The sequence below is a fragment of the Mastomys coucha genome, unplaced genomic scaffold, assembly GCF_008632895.1.
Source record: "Mastomys coucha isolate ucsf_1 unplaced genomic scaffold, UCSF_Mcou_1 pScaffold1, whole genome shotgun sequence".
Classification (NCBI taxonomy): Eukaryota; Metazoa; Chordata; class Mammalia; order Rodentia; family Muridae; genus Mastomys; species Mastomys coucha.
The window spans coordinates 49904715-49919762 of NW_022196891.1; the positions used below are offsets into that span (position 1 = coordinate 49904715).

A 15048-nucleotide genomic window follows, 5' to 3' on the forward strand; every position below is an offset into this window, starting at 1 on the left:
GGCGACAATGCAGAGGCGGGAGACTGACTTTCCTTGAAGTTTTCGCCTCAAATACCGCCATCACGCAAAGTGTGCATGGCAGAAGTGGAATTGAGTGGAAGCAACAGTTACTCTACTGGACTGGTCCACCTCTGTGAGTCCTCCTGGTCAGGGAGACTAAGCAGCAAAGCCTAACAGTTAGGGCTAGGTATTCTCAAGTGCTTCTCTTCACCAGGGAGAACAGTCAACATGTTTGGTTGGTATAATGCCATTGAAAAGGAAAATAAGGGTTGAGGATGTAGCTCCATTGGTAATTTGAGTAGCATGCATAAAGCCCTGGGCTCAACCTTCAGCACTGATCAAGTCAGACGTGATGCCATATGCTCCTAACACGTGAGATGTGGAGTCAGGAGGATCAGAAGTTTGTCATCCTTAGTTACATGGCACTCTGATGACAACCTATAGTTTCTTTTCACGTGCATGTGCTCATCCCTGCTAAGTCATAAAATTGAGGTGCTTTGAAGTTTAAAATGGCCTGCCAATGAGAAATGGAGTTTTCCCTTTTTCAGTACACTCTGCAGCAGAGACAGAAGCATACCAATGTCACCCTACACTGGTGGGTTTTCAATATGGCCGAAAAGACAGCAAAGGGCTTTGCATGTATGTGGGCGTTAGGGTTCTTACTGTTGCTGAGAATTAGCCCCCCTTTTCTTAGTCATCTCCCTGTGTCATATTGTTCCACTTTTAGGAAGCCATTCACATTCAGCTTTTTTCCAAGGAAGCCCTCTCATGCTTTTGTCTGACCTCTGTTTCCTCCAGGAAGATACCTCTCTGGAATCCGATATCCCACCACCTCCTAATTCTAGTCCCCCAGGAAGACTCCAGCTGTCACCAGGTTGGTGGCCCTGGGGAAAGAGCTTCATGAAACAGACAGCTGTTTTCAGAGCCACTAAGGAAATTCTGCTTTCTTTGCATAGCATGCCCCTTGCTTTACCCAGCATGCACCTTCTTTTACCCAGCATGCACCTTACTTTACCCAGCATGCACCTTGCTTTATCATTACATTTTTCCAGAGCCCAGTCTTGCCTGCACCATCTATCATCCCACTGAAACATGGTGCCAGTGCCCTGTCCTCCCCTGCTTAGAAATGAGTGCAGGTGAAGGGGTGGTCAGTGGCCATCAGAGCAGTCACCAGATGATCCTTTGTTAACTACCTTAAGCAGGTGGGAGGAGAAAGTCTGCAGCAAGTGCATTTTCTCACCTCAGCTCTTGTCAAAGCACTGAGCTGCACGTGTCTGTCTCTGCGGAGCAAAGCCCCAGGGCTTGAGCAGATGACCACTGGAAGATGTGGACGGGAGACCTTCCCAGAAGGAAGATTATTTCTCATAATCTGGGGTTGGAAATGATGACTCTTTTTTCAGCAGATTCTCATATAGATGACAGAGTCATCCTGTGCGCGACCACCTGGTCAACAAACTGCTTTGGTGGCCCTCCCCTGCATACTTATTTGGAAAGTTGCAAACCTACAGAATACTATTATAACACTTTTCACTTAAATTCAGCAACTATGGGCCAGCCAGGTGGCTCCATAGTCCAAGGCAGTTACTGCACAATCCTTGTGGCCTGAGTGCAATCATCAGAACCTACATAAAGCAGGAACTGGAGAATCAACACCACAAAGGAGTCGTCCTATGGCCTCTGCGCATGTCAGGGCATGTGCCCTTGCATCACATGCACATAGTAAGGCAAACATTTTAAATTCAAACAACACAGTTACTTATATTTTACTTCATGTACTTGGTTTGTTCTCTACCCCTACTCCCCTGAGAGCCACTTAAATATAAGTTAGAGATCAATGATTGAGCCTACCTAGATATAGGTCCCCTGTGAACAAGCATGACTTCTGCCTGCAGAGTGTATGTCTCCTTCAGAACACCTACCATTAACAGACATCACCTATGCCACATATAAATGCCTCAGTGGCCCCTTCCAGTGTCCCTCATAGTTTTTTTCTTTTTCCTTTTTCTGTCTGGAGGTTCACGAAGGGACATACACTGGAGAGGTTGGAGTACCAGGTTCCTAGGCCTTTGATTGATGTTAGCAGAAGTTCCCAAGGGATTCTAATAATCAGCTGCACAGAGGTTCTTACATCATCAGTAGTAAACAGCCCCAGACTTCTCTTATATACACACACATTGTGCATTTTAGACCACAAACATACACAAAACAACAGGACCATGAAATAGTGATCACTTGGTGCTTCTGCCTGGGGCCTGGGATCATCGCATGCCTGTCTTCTGTCTGTCTGTCTGTCTGTCTCGGATCCTCCTGGCTTAACAGGCCTTTGTGGCACCATAGTTACCTACCTGCAGCTCCCTGGGAGCAGATACCATCTTTGGTCACATATTTGTGCTCTCTATGCTCCTCCAGATCTACCCCAGATGTTAAAGAGTAGGGAGATGGGCATTGTGGGTGTGAGGTGTCACTGTGTTTATTTATCATTTCCTTTTCCATTTAGGTCACAAGCAAAAAGAGCCCAAGGTAAGTTCTTCCTTCCGTTTGTAAGTGAAGAAGATGGGCGAGTATGGCCTGTCTAGCGTGGGATGAAGAAGATGGGCGAGCGTGGCTTGTCTAGCGTGGGATATCTCTTAGGTTCTGGAATATCATAGAAAGGGTTGAACCAGTTGCTACCTGGCACTCCATCTGTAAACCAGTCATTCTAGCCCTAGCTGAGCACACCACTCGGTAGAAACTTTTGTCTCACTGTGTTGGACTGGAGCCTTCTGAAGGCCTCTTGGGGAATGCAGAAACCGGCTGTTTATTTATCTATGAATACACAGTTGTTTATTGAATTTTTTTTACTTATTAAATTTATTATTAACTGGTAAAAACTAGTTGTTTATTAAACACCCCTTTTCCCTGGGGCACTGGAAGGCTTTGATGGTCCAGGATGCTGCCAGCAGCCTCAGCCACTAAGGTGTTCTTCCTTCCTCCTTAGGAAGTGAAGCTCTGTGTACCCATGCCTTACATGCTCAAGGTGCATTACAAATACACGGTGGTCATGGAGACTCAGCTTGGCCTCCCCTACATCCAGGTTCGGGACATGGTGTCTAAGAAGCTGGGTCTCTTGCCAGAACACACAAAACTGAGGTATACCCCATGAAGCCAGTATTTGGGGGTGCAGCAGGGGTGGGGTGGGGTGGGGGTGGGTCTTGTCTGATGCAGAGGACTGGCTATGGGATGTTTTCTGTATTGACGCTTTCTGCCTTGGTCCTTACCCATCATCCCTATCAGCTACCAGCGACGGGACAGCTCCGAGCTTCTGCTCCTGTCTAAAGAAAGCATGAAGGATGCCTGGGGCCAAGTGAAAAACTACTGCCTGACTCTTTGGTGTGAGCATACAGTGGTGAGTGGAGGAAGCACCTAAGGCCATTTCCAACATCTTCATGTCACAGGTTGGCTCAGTGTTGGGGACACTGTGGCTTACAGGCTCAAACAGTTATAGCAGGCATCGGATAGCAGTTATAGAAGGCTTCGGATGAGTGGGGCCCAGAAGTGCACAGCAGGCCTCAAGCTGCCTCCACTAAATTGACTGGGTCAAGGATCGTGTCCACCACTTGTTACAAGGACAAGACTGAAGCTAAAGCTAAGCTGCTCTTCACCTTAGGTTCCTATGAGGAACATTTGAGGAGGATAGGAACAGTGAACACTTATTTCTCAAAGGAGTATTAGCCTCGGCCTGAGAGTTGGCATCTACTGAGAACTGCTCGTGGTCAGGACCCTGAGTCAAGTGCATTCTGTGAAGGGATTCTTAGAAGTCCCCAGTGCTCCTATCCATGTAGGTATATTACATGTCGAGCAACTCAGGAAATAAGGGAGAAAAAGGTCACGTGGCCTGACCTAGACACCAGAGCTGCTCAGGGGTGGAGTGCCTGGCTCTATCACTGTGCTATAGTGACAAGGCCAAGCTGTCTTATTGGCTGTGAAGTCTAGACAAGGCTCACCCAACTTTAAAGTGAGATCCATAGGAGTCAGGAGAAAAGTTAGAGGTTAGGAGGGACAATGGCAGTGACAATGGTGAGCAAACAGTTGAACTTTGTCCCTTAGTTTCCAGAGAGAAGTTGCCACTTCTCATTCTGTCCCCTTAAGGTGACTCCATTTGCTGTCAGCTTAGAAAGTGGATTTTAGACAGGGGTTTCCCATTCCTTTGATTGTTAAATGGCATATGCTGTATGGGTAACTTCAATTTCCTCTGTCGGGGAACATTTGCCTAGAAGGGATTCTACTCTAAATATGAATGCTTTCACTTAAAATCTTCTTGTGAATTATTCCTTCAATGAGGCTAATCTTTATCTATCTCTATGTACTTATCTCCCCCCAACACTCCTAAAATAAGTCTTTACAACTCCATCCAGGCTCATCACTGCTAATATTCTCTGCTACTGTTGCCCATAGAGGCTGTTACGTTGTTCTCATCCACTAATTAGGAAAAGCAAGGCAAATTGTCATTTGCTGGGTGTCCACTTATTGCAGCAACCTGTATCAGCAGCCAGATTACAGTACTTCCATGTTCCCTGAACAGACCTGCTACAGAGTAGGATTCAGTGGGCCAACTGTCACGATGACACGCCCCCTCATTTCATTCTTTAGTTTCAACATCAGGTGTGGAAACAAGTTAAGACGCTCCACTGCTACTCAGGAACCCACAACTCGTAAATGGGAGCAGATATTAAAAACCTAGGAACCTAGGGCTAGGCTATAGAGATGGCTCAGCAGTTAAATCGACTGGTTGCTCTTCCAGAGGACCTAGGTTTGATTCCTGGCACCCATATGGCAGCACCAGGCATGCACATGGTGTACAGACATACATGCAAATAAACACATAAAATAGAAAGCAAAAACCAAACTAGGTCAAGTCAAATCAAACCGGTGCAGACTCAGTGGGGCTCTTTCCACATCACTGGACCACCCTTAAAGAAGACAGACAGCTAGGCATGGTGCCACATATTGGTAATCTTGTAACTTAGAGGCTAAAGCAAGAATATGATTTCCAGGCAACCCTGAGCTACCTAAGACTCTGTCTCAAAATATTTTTAAAAGTCATCATTCATAGGCTTTAGAGAGTATCAGAACTCCCTAGAGCTAGCTCTTAGGAAAGCTCTTAGTAGGCTTGAGATAGATCCTTAGTATTTGTGCTGGGGAAAAGGGGTGAATTCAATGCGACGCTTAGTAAAGGGCAGTAGAGGAACCAGCAGAAACCATTTGCTGTCTGGCCTGACTTGAACCTGGAACCCACATAGTAGCAGAGAAATGACTTGTGAGAGTTGTCCTGATCTGCTCCCCCACCCCAATATGATAAAAACTAGCTGAATTCACACCACAGACTGCCATGTATTTGTAGCTCAAATTATTTTCCAATCTGAAAAGAACAATGCCTACTCTACCCTAGGACTGTTATAAGGTTTATTATGTAAAGCAATTTAGGGCTACACAGGGTTCTGCACATTTTGGTTTCATTTACCCAACTATTCAGTATTCATAGAATGTGTTAGGCCTGTAAGTATTGAGCATCAACTGCCTCTGTTAGTGGTTTTCAATATTTGACAGGCCCCTTACCATTTCAGGGTGATCAAGGTCTTGTAGATGAACCCAAGGAGAGGGAAAACTCTGATGCCAGTAGGCAGACAACAGAGCCTCAGCCTATGGAGGGGACCCAGGTGGTAGCAATCTTCAGTTATGAGGCTGCCCAGCCAGAAGACCTGGAGTTTGTGGAAGGAGATGTAATCCTGGTACTATCGCATGGTAAGTGCTACCCCAAGGCCACAGAACCAGACTCATGCATGCATCAGCAAAACCAAAGTCAAGGGCAGACAAAAGAAAACAACTCAGCCAATAGTTTCAACTGACTTCATAGCTTTTGGTAAGAGGAAGCAAAAGCAAATGCGTGGCTTTCTCCTGTCCGTTACTTTACTAAGCACAAAATGACAACATACTGACTGTTCCAGAATGGAACTGGCTGGAATTGTTCTGCCTCTGCTAGAAACCATCAAGTACTTTCCAGAGAGAAGGGGAGGCCCATTCTGCTGTAGAGGCAGCCATTGTCAGTGACTTACCTGATTAGGAGGAACCTAGGAATTGATTACCCAGTGACACGGGCCGGGAGGGCAACAGTGGTGGTGTCGCCGTTTATTAACTAACTCCAGTGCTATGGGAGCAGAGACAGGCGGCTTGGTGGGGCTTGCTGGACCTCAGCTCCAGATTTAATGAGAATCCATTTTAAAGGAACCAGAGATAGAGTAGGACACTCAACTGACCCTTGTATGTGCAGAGGCTCATGTAACATATGCACACGTGCACACACACACACTCTCTTCAGTGATTCTCAAAGTTCATCATGCCTAAGCATCCTCTGAAGGGTTAAGTGTCTTGGCCCATCTTCCAGAGTCTAGGTCATCTGCACTTCTCAGCAGTTCCCAGGTGATGCTGCTCTAACCAGGGAGCACTGCTGTAATTCAGGTGAGTCTTATTTTCTCTATCTGTTCATGGATGCTGAGCATCAGGAATGCAAAGTATCGCCAGGCAGTGGCAGTGGTGGCACACGCCTTTAATCCCAGCACTTGGGAGGCAGAGGCAGGTGGATTTCTGTGTTCGAGGCCAGCCTGGTCTACAAAGTGAGCTCCAGGACAGCCATGGCTATACAGAGAAACCCTGTCTCGAAGAACTGGAGAATGCAAAGTATCGTACAGCTGATTGGAATAGTGATTTCAACAAGAGATTTGAAGCTTACATGGAGAGAGTATATAAAGAAAAAAGTTTTCTTTCAAAGGAAACTGGAAAATCAGTAAGGCCTGGGCTTAAGAACTCAGCACCACTTTGTGCCACACAAGAAAAATCTTTCAGACACCATCCTAAGACTCATGGAAGTCTCAGGTTTAAGCTGGGAAGTAGCCCTCTATGGTGGAACTCAAGATATCAATGGGAGACAGAATTCAGCATATGTGGAGCTGGGAATGAGTCCAACTGCTCCCAACAGTCATGGATGGTTTGTTTCATTTATAAAGTAACTTTAATGTATTTGTGACTTGCTGGGATTCTCTGCAGATTGGCATTGGTTAAGATACATTCTTAAAATCCAGGCAAACAAGATGCTTCCAATCCATACCCATCTATGAATAGGAAGGATGAAGGTAGTGGTTTGCACTTCAGTCTCCAGAGAGAAGCTGGGGAAAACAAAGCCTACTCGCACTCCCACACTATAGACTTTGTTTTCTGTTTTCGAGACAGGGTTTCTCTGTATAACTCTGGCTGTCCTGGAACTCACTCTGTAGACCAGGCTGGCCTCCGAACTCAGAAATCCACCTGCCTCTGCCTCCCAAGTGCTGGGACTAAAGGCGTGCGCCACCACTGCCCAGGTTGTTTTTATTTTTTAAGACAAGGTCTCATTATGCAGCTCTGGCTGACCTGGAACTCAAGAAGCCTGCCTGCTTCTGTTTTCCAAGTGCTAAGATTAAAGGTGTGTACCACTATGCCCTGCCCAACTACATAACTTCTGAAGGCAGGACCTAGGCAAGAAGGTTCTAATACTCCAAGAAAACTTCCAAATGCCTCTGTGGTCTGTCTAGATAATATAATGAACTTATTTGGTCCAATTCGATGAACAATTAAACTCTCTGTATATCCCTGTCCTTAGTTAAAATGGAGACAACAGCTATAACTGAGTTACTGTGAGGCTTGAATGTGTATTTAGTTAACAGTGCCTGTAAGGCCTCGATGAATCTTACGGCACTAACCAACATGCCCTTTCATGTTGTCAAAATGAATTCCAGCAAAGCTCAGATAAAATTGCTTCTTAAAAAATCTGACCTGAGGACTCATGTTTAGCCTCATTTATGATAATTCATCCTACATTTTACTGTGTATTTATCACATCTACAACAGAACCCCATCGAAATGGTAAGTGCTAATGCTCACTTTAACCTCAATTTAGTGTCTAGTTACTTTGCTACCACAAATGGGAACAGGGGTCTAACAGGTCTGTGGACCACTCATGACGGTACAATCTTTCCTGTCTTTAGTAATCATTGTATTATTTTGCTTTTTTCAGTGAATGAAGAATGGCTGGAAGGGGAGTGTAAAGGGAAAGTTGGCATTTTCCCCAAAGCTTTTGTTGAAGGATGTGCAGCCAAGAATTTGGAAGGCACTCCCAGAGAAGTCTAAGATGAACTACAATCTATGAAGCTGAAGAAAAGGGTGTTTTTAATTTTTGCAAGACTTTCCTATCTCTGCTGTACCCTATTACAGATACGCCAGTTTGGGAATGCTAACATTTCCCTATTAAAACTGAACCTGCCAAATGGTAATAAGACAACTCAGAAGATTTCCTTACAGACGGAGAAGAGGGAGACAAACTTTCTGTTAGGGAAATGAGGTTTCTTTTTTTGGGGGGGAGGAGGGGGGAGGTGCTGGCTACGTGAATGTGCTTTAGAATTCCCAGAGCTGCACACCAATGGGCACATCTTTCTGCTACGAAAACAGGACACCGAGCGTCCAAGCCCAACAGCTAAGTGGAAAAAACATTTTTCCTTTATTAGCTTGGGTTTCAGAAGCTTAAAGTAAATTTACGTGTAATCCTGAAGGCATACACAAGACAACTTACTAAGAAACAAGCTTAAGTTTCATTAAAGAAAAGGCAGGCTGAATCAAGTTCCCATTAAGTACAACATCCAGTTCCACGGAGAATGAAACTCTTAGAATGATAGCCCTTTATGCCTTTTCAGATGGACATTTATTATTTAGAGCTCAATAGTAAACACAAACCATTAACAGTTGGATCGATGAAAGGCTGTGTTTGAGCTGGGCAGTGGTGGCACATGCCTTTTTCCAGGGCAGCCAGGGCTATCCAGAGAAACCCTGTCTCAAAAAACCAAAAAAGAAAGGCTGTGTTTGAAGGCAGCTTTTTAGAGACATTCTGGGGCTTTACACGTGTTATTCAAGACTAACATGACAGGACCCATGTCATTTTGGTGACCCTTCAGGTTAACTGGGGACAAGGATCCTTGAGCACTACAGCTTGGGACCTTACTGCCCTGCCACTCCTTGCAGCACACATAAGGTTTTGCTCTTTTCCAAGTGTGATTCTTACATGGAATCAAATGTGAGCCCTGGTACTCAGCATTGTTGAAGTTGCCTTTGGAAACTTTGGACAAACAGGAAGAGAAACAAACCACCCCAAGGATAATAGCCATCACTGTTGGCTTAAATCAGATTTGGTGAATTTTATAGGCAGGAAGATAAAATGAACTTCTAGCCTTTACAGAAGTCCCTATGACAGCCATTTTAAACTAGCATTTCTAGAACAAGTCACTGGATGCTAAGAAAAGCAAAACTCATCCCCAAGTCTTCCCAGTTGTGGTCACCTTTGTTTCTTCCTGAGTGAGCAGTTGAAGTTCTAAGCTGTATTTATACTTCTGTATCCTTTAAGGTAGAATAAATACTCTATACACAGATCTGGTTGGAGAGAACACGGTTTAATTAAAGGCAAAGCTGATTTCAGCAGCTGCAGATCTTGCACAGACAGACAGGGAAAAAAAACCCAAATCAAATCAAATCAAAACAAAACACAAAAGTTTATTACACAAAACCAGTTGATGAAGATTCTCCTCCCCTTCTTCATTACCCCACAGTGAGGATGGCAAGGCGAGGAACCCCGCCGAGAGTCATAAACATTCCAAACACCAAATTCTCATGCAGACTGGGGCTATAGATGGGAAGTGGGTACTGAGGGGAGGGAGCTGGTAAACCTGTTGGCTGGTCTAAGGTGCAAGAATCAGTGACATTTCCAACATCAGAATGCTGCAGCTGTCTGAATGCAGAGCTTACATACACAAACTGGGTGAAGGTAGCAGGAAAGGGACAGGGAGAGGACAAAGATGGACACAGGGAGGGACCAGAGCAGCACAGACAGTTTCTTTTGCCATTGAGTGAAGGGTTTCACTTTCAGCCTTTCACAAACAAAACAAAACAAAACCAAAAAAATAAAAATAAAAAATCCAAATACCATGTCAAACTAAAAGCAATAGAGTAAGCCTGGGGCTTCAAGCACTCTTTCTGAAGAGCAATGAGCAATACCTCACCCCATCTCATTGTGGGGCTGCCCAGACCCCAGTAACACCTGGGGCTCCTGGATGTGCTTTGCTCTACAGCTGTCTTTCAGCTAAGGGCCACACTAATTCCCACACTCAGCCCTCGCCCTCTGGGAGAGTAGACAGCCATGTGTGGGGACAGACACACACACACACACACACACACACCTCCCAGAAAATAATCCCTACCCTAGCACAGCAATTGGACACTTAGATTGTTTCCATAATTTCCCATTAAAATATTACTTTTCCAGGAAATGACTAACAGAAATGCTGTCCATTCTTCTGTTCCTACACAGAACATCTTCAGTCCTCTTTCCTCTAATAAATATCAAATAAAGAGTTTATTCCTTTCTCTTGCCCTCTCCAAAGTGGCATCTGTTGTGTTTTCTTCTGTGCACAGTGTGCATCTGTCCCTGTGACCTTCAACTTCATCCTTGAGGTGAAGGCCAGGAGCCTGTGACTGGGCAGAGCCCAGCTCCTCTGCAGCGATGCTCGCATTACCGCTTCCTTCCTCTTCAGACCGGCTTTTGGGCCCCAAGTGCTGGCCCCATGCTGCTGTTTCTTGGCAAGATGTTGTACACGGTAGGGAAAAAACAATGACTACAGTACAGCACATGGCTAAAGGGGTGAGACTGGTGCAAGAGGCTGGGAAGTAGGATGGGGACACAAAAACCAACTCAACAGAAAGAACCACACTGAAAGCATCTTCCTATAAAATGGGTTCCAGGCCATGAATGGACTAGCCTGCCTTCTGAGACTGCTTGCTATGCTACTGCAAAGTGTAGGAATCAACAACATTAATTTGAAATCGTACAGCAGCCATCTGCTGGTCTAGGCCAGCAGCACCACCCACACTGCATCCTCGATTGGGGGCTCGAGCACCTACAGAGTGAAGGGCATTTCCTGCTGGAGTTTCCAGGCTGGAGGAAGGCCTCTACCAGAACCTTCTAAGAGGCCTTGGATTCTCCCTTATGGAACACTCCCACTGGCTTAAGAGGTCAGTTCCCTGTCCTGTCACCACCGACCTCTCACAGGAGCAGCAAACGGGACTGTCTTTGCTCCACACTAGAAATACGCCTGTGTATGGAAGAATTCAGTGTGATATTTTGCTACTGAGAGTAATAATAAAAGATGTTTAAGGATAATTTCAACTACATTCTCAGTCAGCAAAGCACTCATAATGGATTCCTATTTTATTCCCCAAAGAGGAAAAAAGGACTGAGAAGTTCTTATTGGCTTCTCCCATCTGCCTTCCCTTCTCAGCTTCCACTTCCCACGTGTTGGGGACATGCGCGGTGGAGAAGGTGAGAGGCGTGCTATCAGTAACCGAGCGGGACAAACAGCAGCTCCTCTCTCCCTCCGGAAAGCCCCGGGGGAACGAGAGTTCCTGGTGGTTTTTTCTTTTTGTTGCACTGCGAACATTTCGTGCACACTCAGCGGGCTGGTGGATCACTTACACCCTCTCAACAGCAAGAAACAGACAAGAGGGCTGCCACCTGCAGGGACTGTGTTGTGTGGGCCAGTCCTGCAAACCCAACATGCCATGGTTTATGGAGCCTTCATTCCCTGGGTCGCTACTGTGGCCTCAGTGTGGAGGGTTCATGGCACCTTGTCCCCGCTGCTGTTTCTGCTTCTGCTGCATTAACAACTGCTCGAGAGCGGAGGGTCCAGGATGCATCATGGAACTGGACCAGATAGACTGAAAAATAGCCCCAAAACTTGTCAGCAGAGGGCAAATGATCTGGCTGTCTGACAGGGATTTGTTTTAAATCCCAGCCACCCATAAAGACCTTAAAATCCATCCTAAATGTCAAGTCATGAAGCTCTCCAGGCTAGTTATTAGTTCCTAACTAAGATAACTTTAACACTGTCAACAGTGAAATTACAGTTTTTTTTTAACCCCAAGCCAGGGTCATTCCTCCTACTCCGACCACTCTTCTAGGATTACATGCACCAACATGTCTAGCCGAAACTACGTTAAAGTCAAGTCCTTTTCCTAAAGCTTGTATGGCATGACAAAGTAAGTTTAATATAAGGTTTTAAGCAAATAAAACATTTAAAATTACATACTCTTTTTTGTTTTTGGAGACAGGGTTCCTCTGAATAGCCCTGGCTGTCCTGATACTCATTCTGTAGACCAGGCTGGCCTTGAACTCAGAAATCTGCCTGCCCCTGCCTCCCAAATGCTGGGATCAAAGGCGTGCGTGACCACCACCCGGCAAAATTACATACGCAGTCAAATAAGGCTAAACTCAAACTTATCAGAATTTAACATTAGGATGAAACTAAACCCTCTAACACTTCAGACACCCTGATAACACACTCAAGATGCCTCTCACTCCCATGATGAAAGCAGAGACACTGCTGCAACAGGAGCCTCATGAAGTCCACTCACCTTTAGACTTTCCATGAGGACAGCAGAGGAATCCTCCATGGAGGGGCCGTGGCCTGTCCAGGTGCCGCTTGGAGTGCTAGCCTGATGCCAGCTGCTCTCTGATGATGATGTTGCTGAGAGATAATCAACACCAAAACCACCCATGGCTAAGAGAGAACAATACGTAAGAATACAAAATGTTTTCTAAGTGGCAAATATCAAACTTCAGACAAAAACAGAGCAGTCACTCCCCTTTGCCTGGTAGATAAAGAAATGTGGATCTCACCTGGCTTATCAGTTTTCCACCTATCTGCAGGCCGCCTATCCCTGTTATCTGGAGTCCCGATGGGTCCAAAATTAGAGAATGGAGCAGAATTATGGTTATGTGTTGGAGGAGAACTGGGCAGGCTGCTTGGGTTAGAGGAATGAGGAGACTGGCTGGCTGGTGTTGAATGATCTGTTGAATAATAGCAATGTATGAACATAAATAGGGGTTTCCCACACCAAACCAAGAACTAACATTTTCTTCAGATGTGGTAGTCAAAATTTGAATGAAAGCCTTACTATAAGATTTTGGAGAAAAGGCCAAATAAAGGCCATGAAGCAATCTGTGTGATCACTGTTGCGTCTGACTGCATCTTGGATCCCAAGAATTATTATAAATTAAGACTTTATAAAACTGAAATAAAGGGGGGCTGGAAAGATGGCTTTGCAGTTAAGAGTTTTAGGCACTCTTCCATAGGACCTGGGCTTGATTCCCAGCACCCACATGGCAACTCAAAACCATCTATAACTCCAATTCCACAGGATCTGACACCCTCTTTCTGGCCCTCATGGGCACTGCATACATGTGGCACATGGTCATACAAATAAAATAAAAAGTTCCCAAAACATTTTTAAAAAGAGAAAAAAAATGATAATAATAATAAACTTTTTAATTATAGAATCTGACTAATGTTTAGTCAATATGATTGTATAGGAAAGGCAAGTTTTAGAATCTAAGTACTAGAGTTGATACCTGAACTGGCAGGAAGTGATGGAGACCATGGGGTCCCTTCAAAAAGGGAGTACAGTGATGTTTCCTGGGAGGCGACTGAGGGGTTCAGTTCTGCCTTGGAGCTGGTTGTCAGGTTTTTTCCATACACTTCATTGAACATACTGCTGTTTGGATATCTTTCCTGAAAGAGTAAGTTAACAACCCAGAAAAAGAGATTTAAGAAAGTCATGTTCATGGATGCTCAGCAGACCTATAAAGTTCTTAGTAAGACTGCGAGTTTGTCCTTAACTTCTTTCACTTTCATCTTCTTTTTCACTCCGTATTTTGCTCTATGTAAACTATCTTATCTGAGGCCATTAAAAAAAAAAAGTCAACCAAGCTCTAAGAAATTCAGTATTGATGAGAAATTTAAAAGGCTCAAACTTGTAATATACAGGTTACTAGTCTACCCCAGAGACAAGTCAGTCTACAATATACAAAAACATAAAGGAAATTCTTAAGCTTGCTTACCTGATTGACAGAGAACCCAGTGAGGGACAGGAAAGAAGATGAATGCGACATGAGCTCGGAAGGCTTCTCCAATAAGGATTTCTGCAGTTCCAGGCAGAGGGAGGAAATAAGGTGATTTCTTCTACTTTCAAGTTAAAGATTAATACTTAAGCATGTGTCTATGGTATGTGTCCCATGGTAGAGGACTTAGGAATGGTTAATGGTAAGTTCACTCTGTCAATACCATGACACCAGCTAAGTGCCAGTAGTCACAGGTGGATCAGAACCTTCTTTTCTAGGTTTATCTTGTCCAATGCAGAGATGCTGACAGGAGCCAGGATTGTTTTTTGGACGACCCTCAGGAATTCCCTTACAAAAGACGAATTATTCTGGCAGGTTTTACTCTCTAAAATGTTAAAATATTATTGACCTTAAAAAAGCCTTTCAAGGGGCTGGAGAAATGGCTCAGCGGTTAAGAGCACTGACTCCTCTTCCGAAGGTCTTGAGTTCAAATCCCAGCAACCACATGGTGGCTCACAACCATCTATAATGAGATCTGATGCCCTCTTTTGGGGTGTCTGAAGACAGCTACAGTGTACTTACATATAATAAATAAATAAATCTTTAAAAAAAAAAGAAGAAGTCTTTCAAGTGGTGGCGCACGCCTTTAATCCCAGCACTTGGGAGGCAGAGGCAGGCAGATTTCTGAGTTCAAGGCCAGCCTGGTCTATAGAGTGAGTTCCAGGATAGTCAGGGCTATACAAACAAACAAACAAACAAAGCCTTTCAAAGGCTGGTGAGATGGCTCAGCAGGTAAGAGCACTGACTGCTCTTCCAAAGGTCCTGAGTTTGGATCCCAGCAACCACATGGTGGCTCACAACCATCCGTGATGAGATCTGATGCCCTCTTCTGGTGCATATGAAGACAGCTACAGTGTATTACGCAGGAGGGACTAATGGCCCTAAAAAAGTTAGGTGTAGGGGCAGGGGAGAGAAAACTGGATCTAATGCTTGCTGTTAATAGACAGTAGTTTAATAATTTGCTGAACACACTACATGTAAAG

The 15048-nt window shown here is 44.8% G+C and overlaps 2 protein-coding genes across 14 annotated transcripts in view; one reads left to right on the top strand and one right to left on the bottom strand.

The window, feature by feature from the left end:
- Ncf2 (neutrophil cytosolic factor 2) overlaps positions 1–10491 on the top strand; it is a 36208-nt gene extending 25717 nt beyond the window's left edge. The window contains exons 10-15 of the mRNA XM_031384859.1: positions 799–874; positions 2498–2520; positions 2978–3129; positions 3274–3385; positions 5604–5781; positions 8084–10491. Of these exons, the coding sequence (XP_031240719.1) occupies positions 799–874; positions 2498–2520; positions 2978–3129; positions 3274–3385; positions 5604–5781; positions 8084–8196 (654 nt within the window). The 3' untranslated portion in view covers positions 8197–10491. The remainder of the gene's footprint in view (positions 1–798; positions 875–2497; positions 2521–2977; positions 3130–3273; positions 3386–5603; positions 5782–8083) is intronic.
- Positions 10492–11296: 805 nt separating this feature from the next.
- The window catches only part of Smg7 (SMG7 nonsense mediated mRNA decay factor), a 62709-nt gene continuing 58957 nt past the window's right edge, over positions 11297–15048 (bottom strand). For all 13 annotated transcript variants that reach the window (XM_031384839.1, XM_031384823.1, XM_031384845.1 and 10 more), the window contains 5 exons: positions 14006–14086; positions 13517–13676; positions 12785–12955; positions 12520–12665; positions 11297–11823 (listed from right to left, as the gene is read on the bottom strand). In XM_031384839.1, coding sequence (XP_031240699.1) covers positions 11710–11823; positions 12520–12665; positions 12785–12955; positions 13517–13676; positions 14006–14086 — 672 coding nt within the window. In that variant the 3' untranslated portion in view covers positions 11297–11709. The remainder of the gene's footprint in view (positions 11824–12519; positions 12666–12784; positions 12956–13516; positions 13677–14005; positions 14087–15048) is intronic.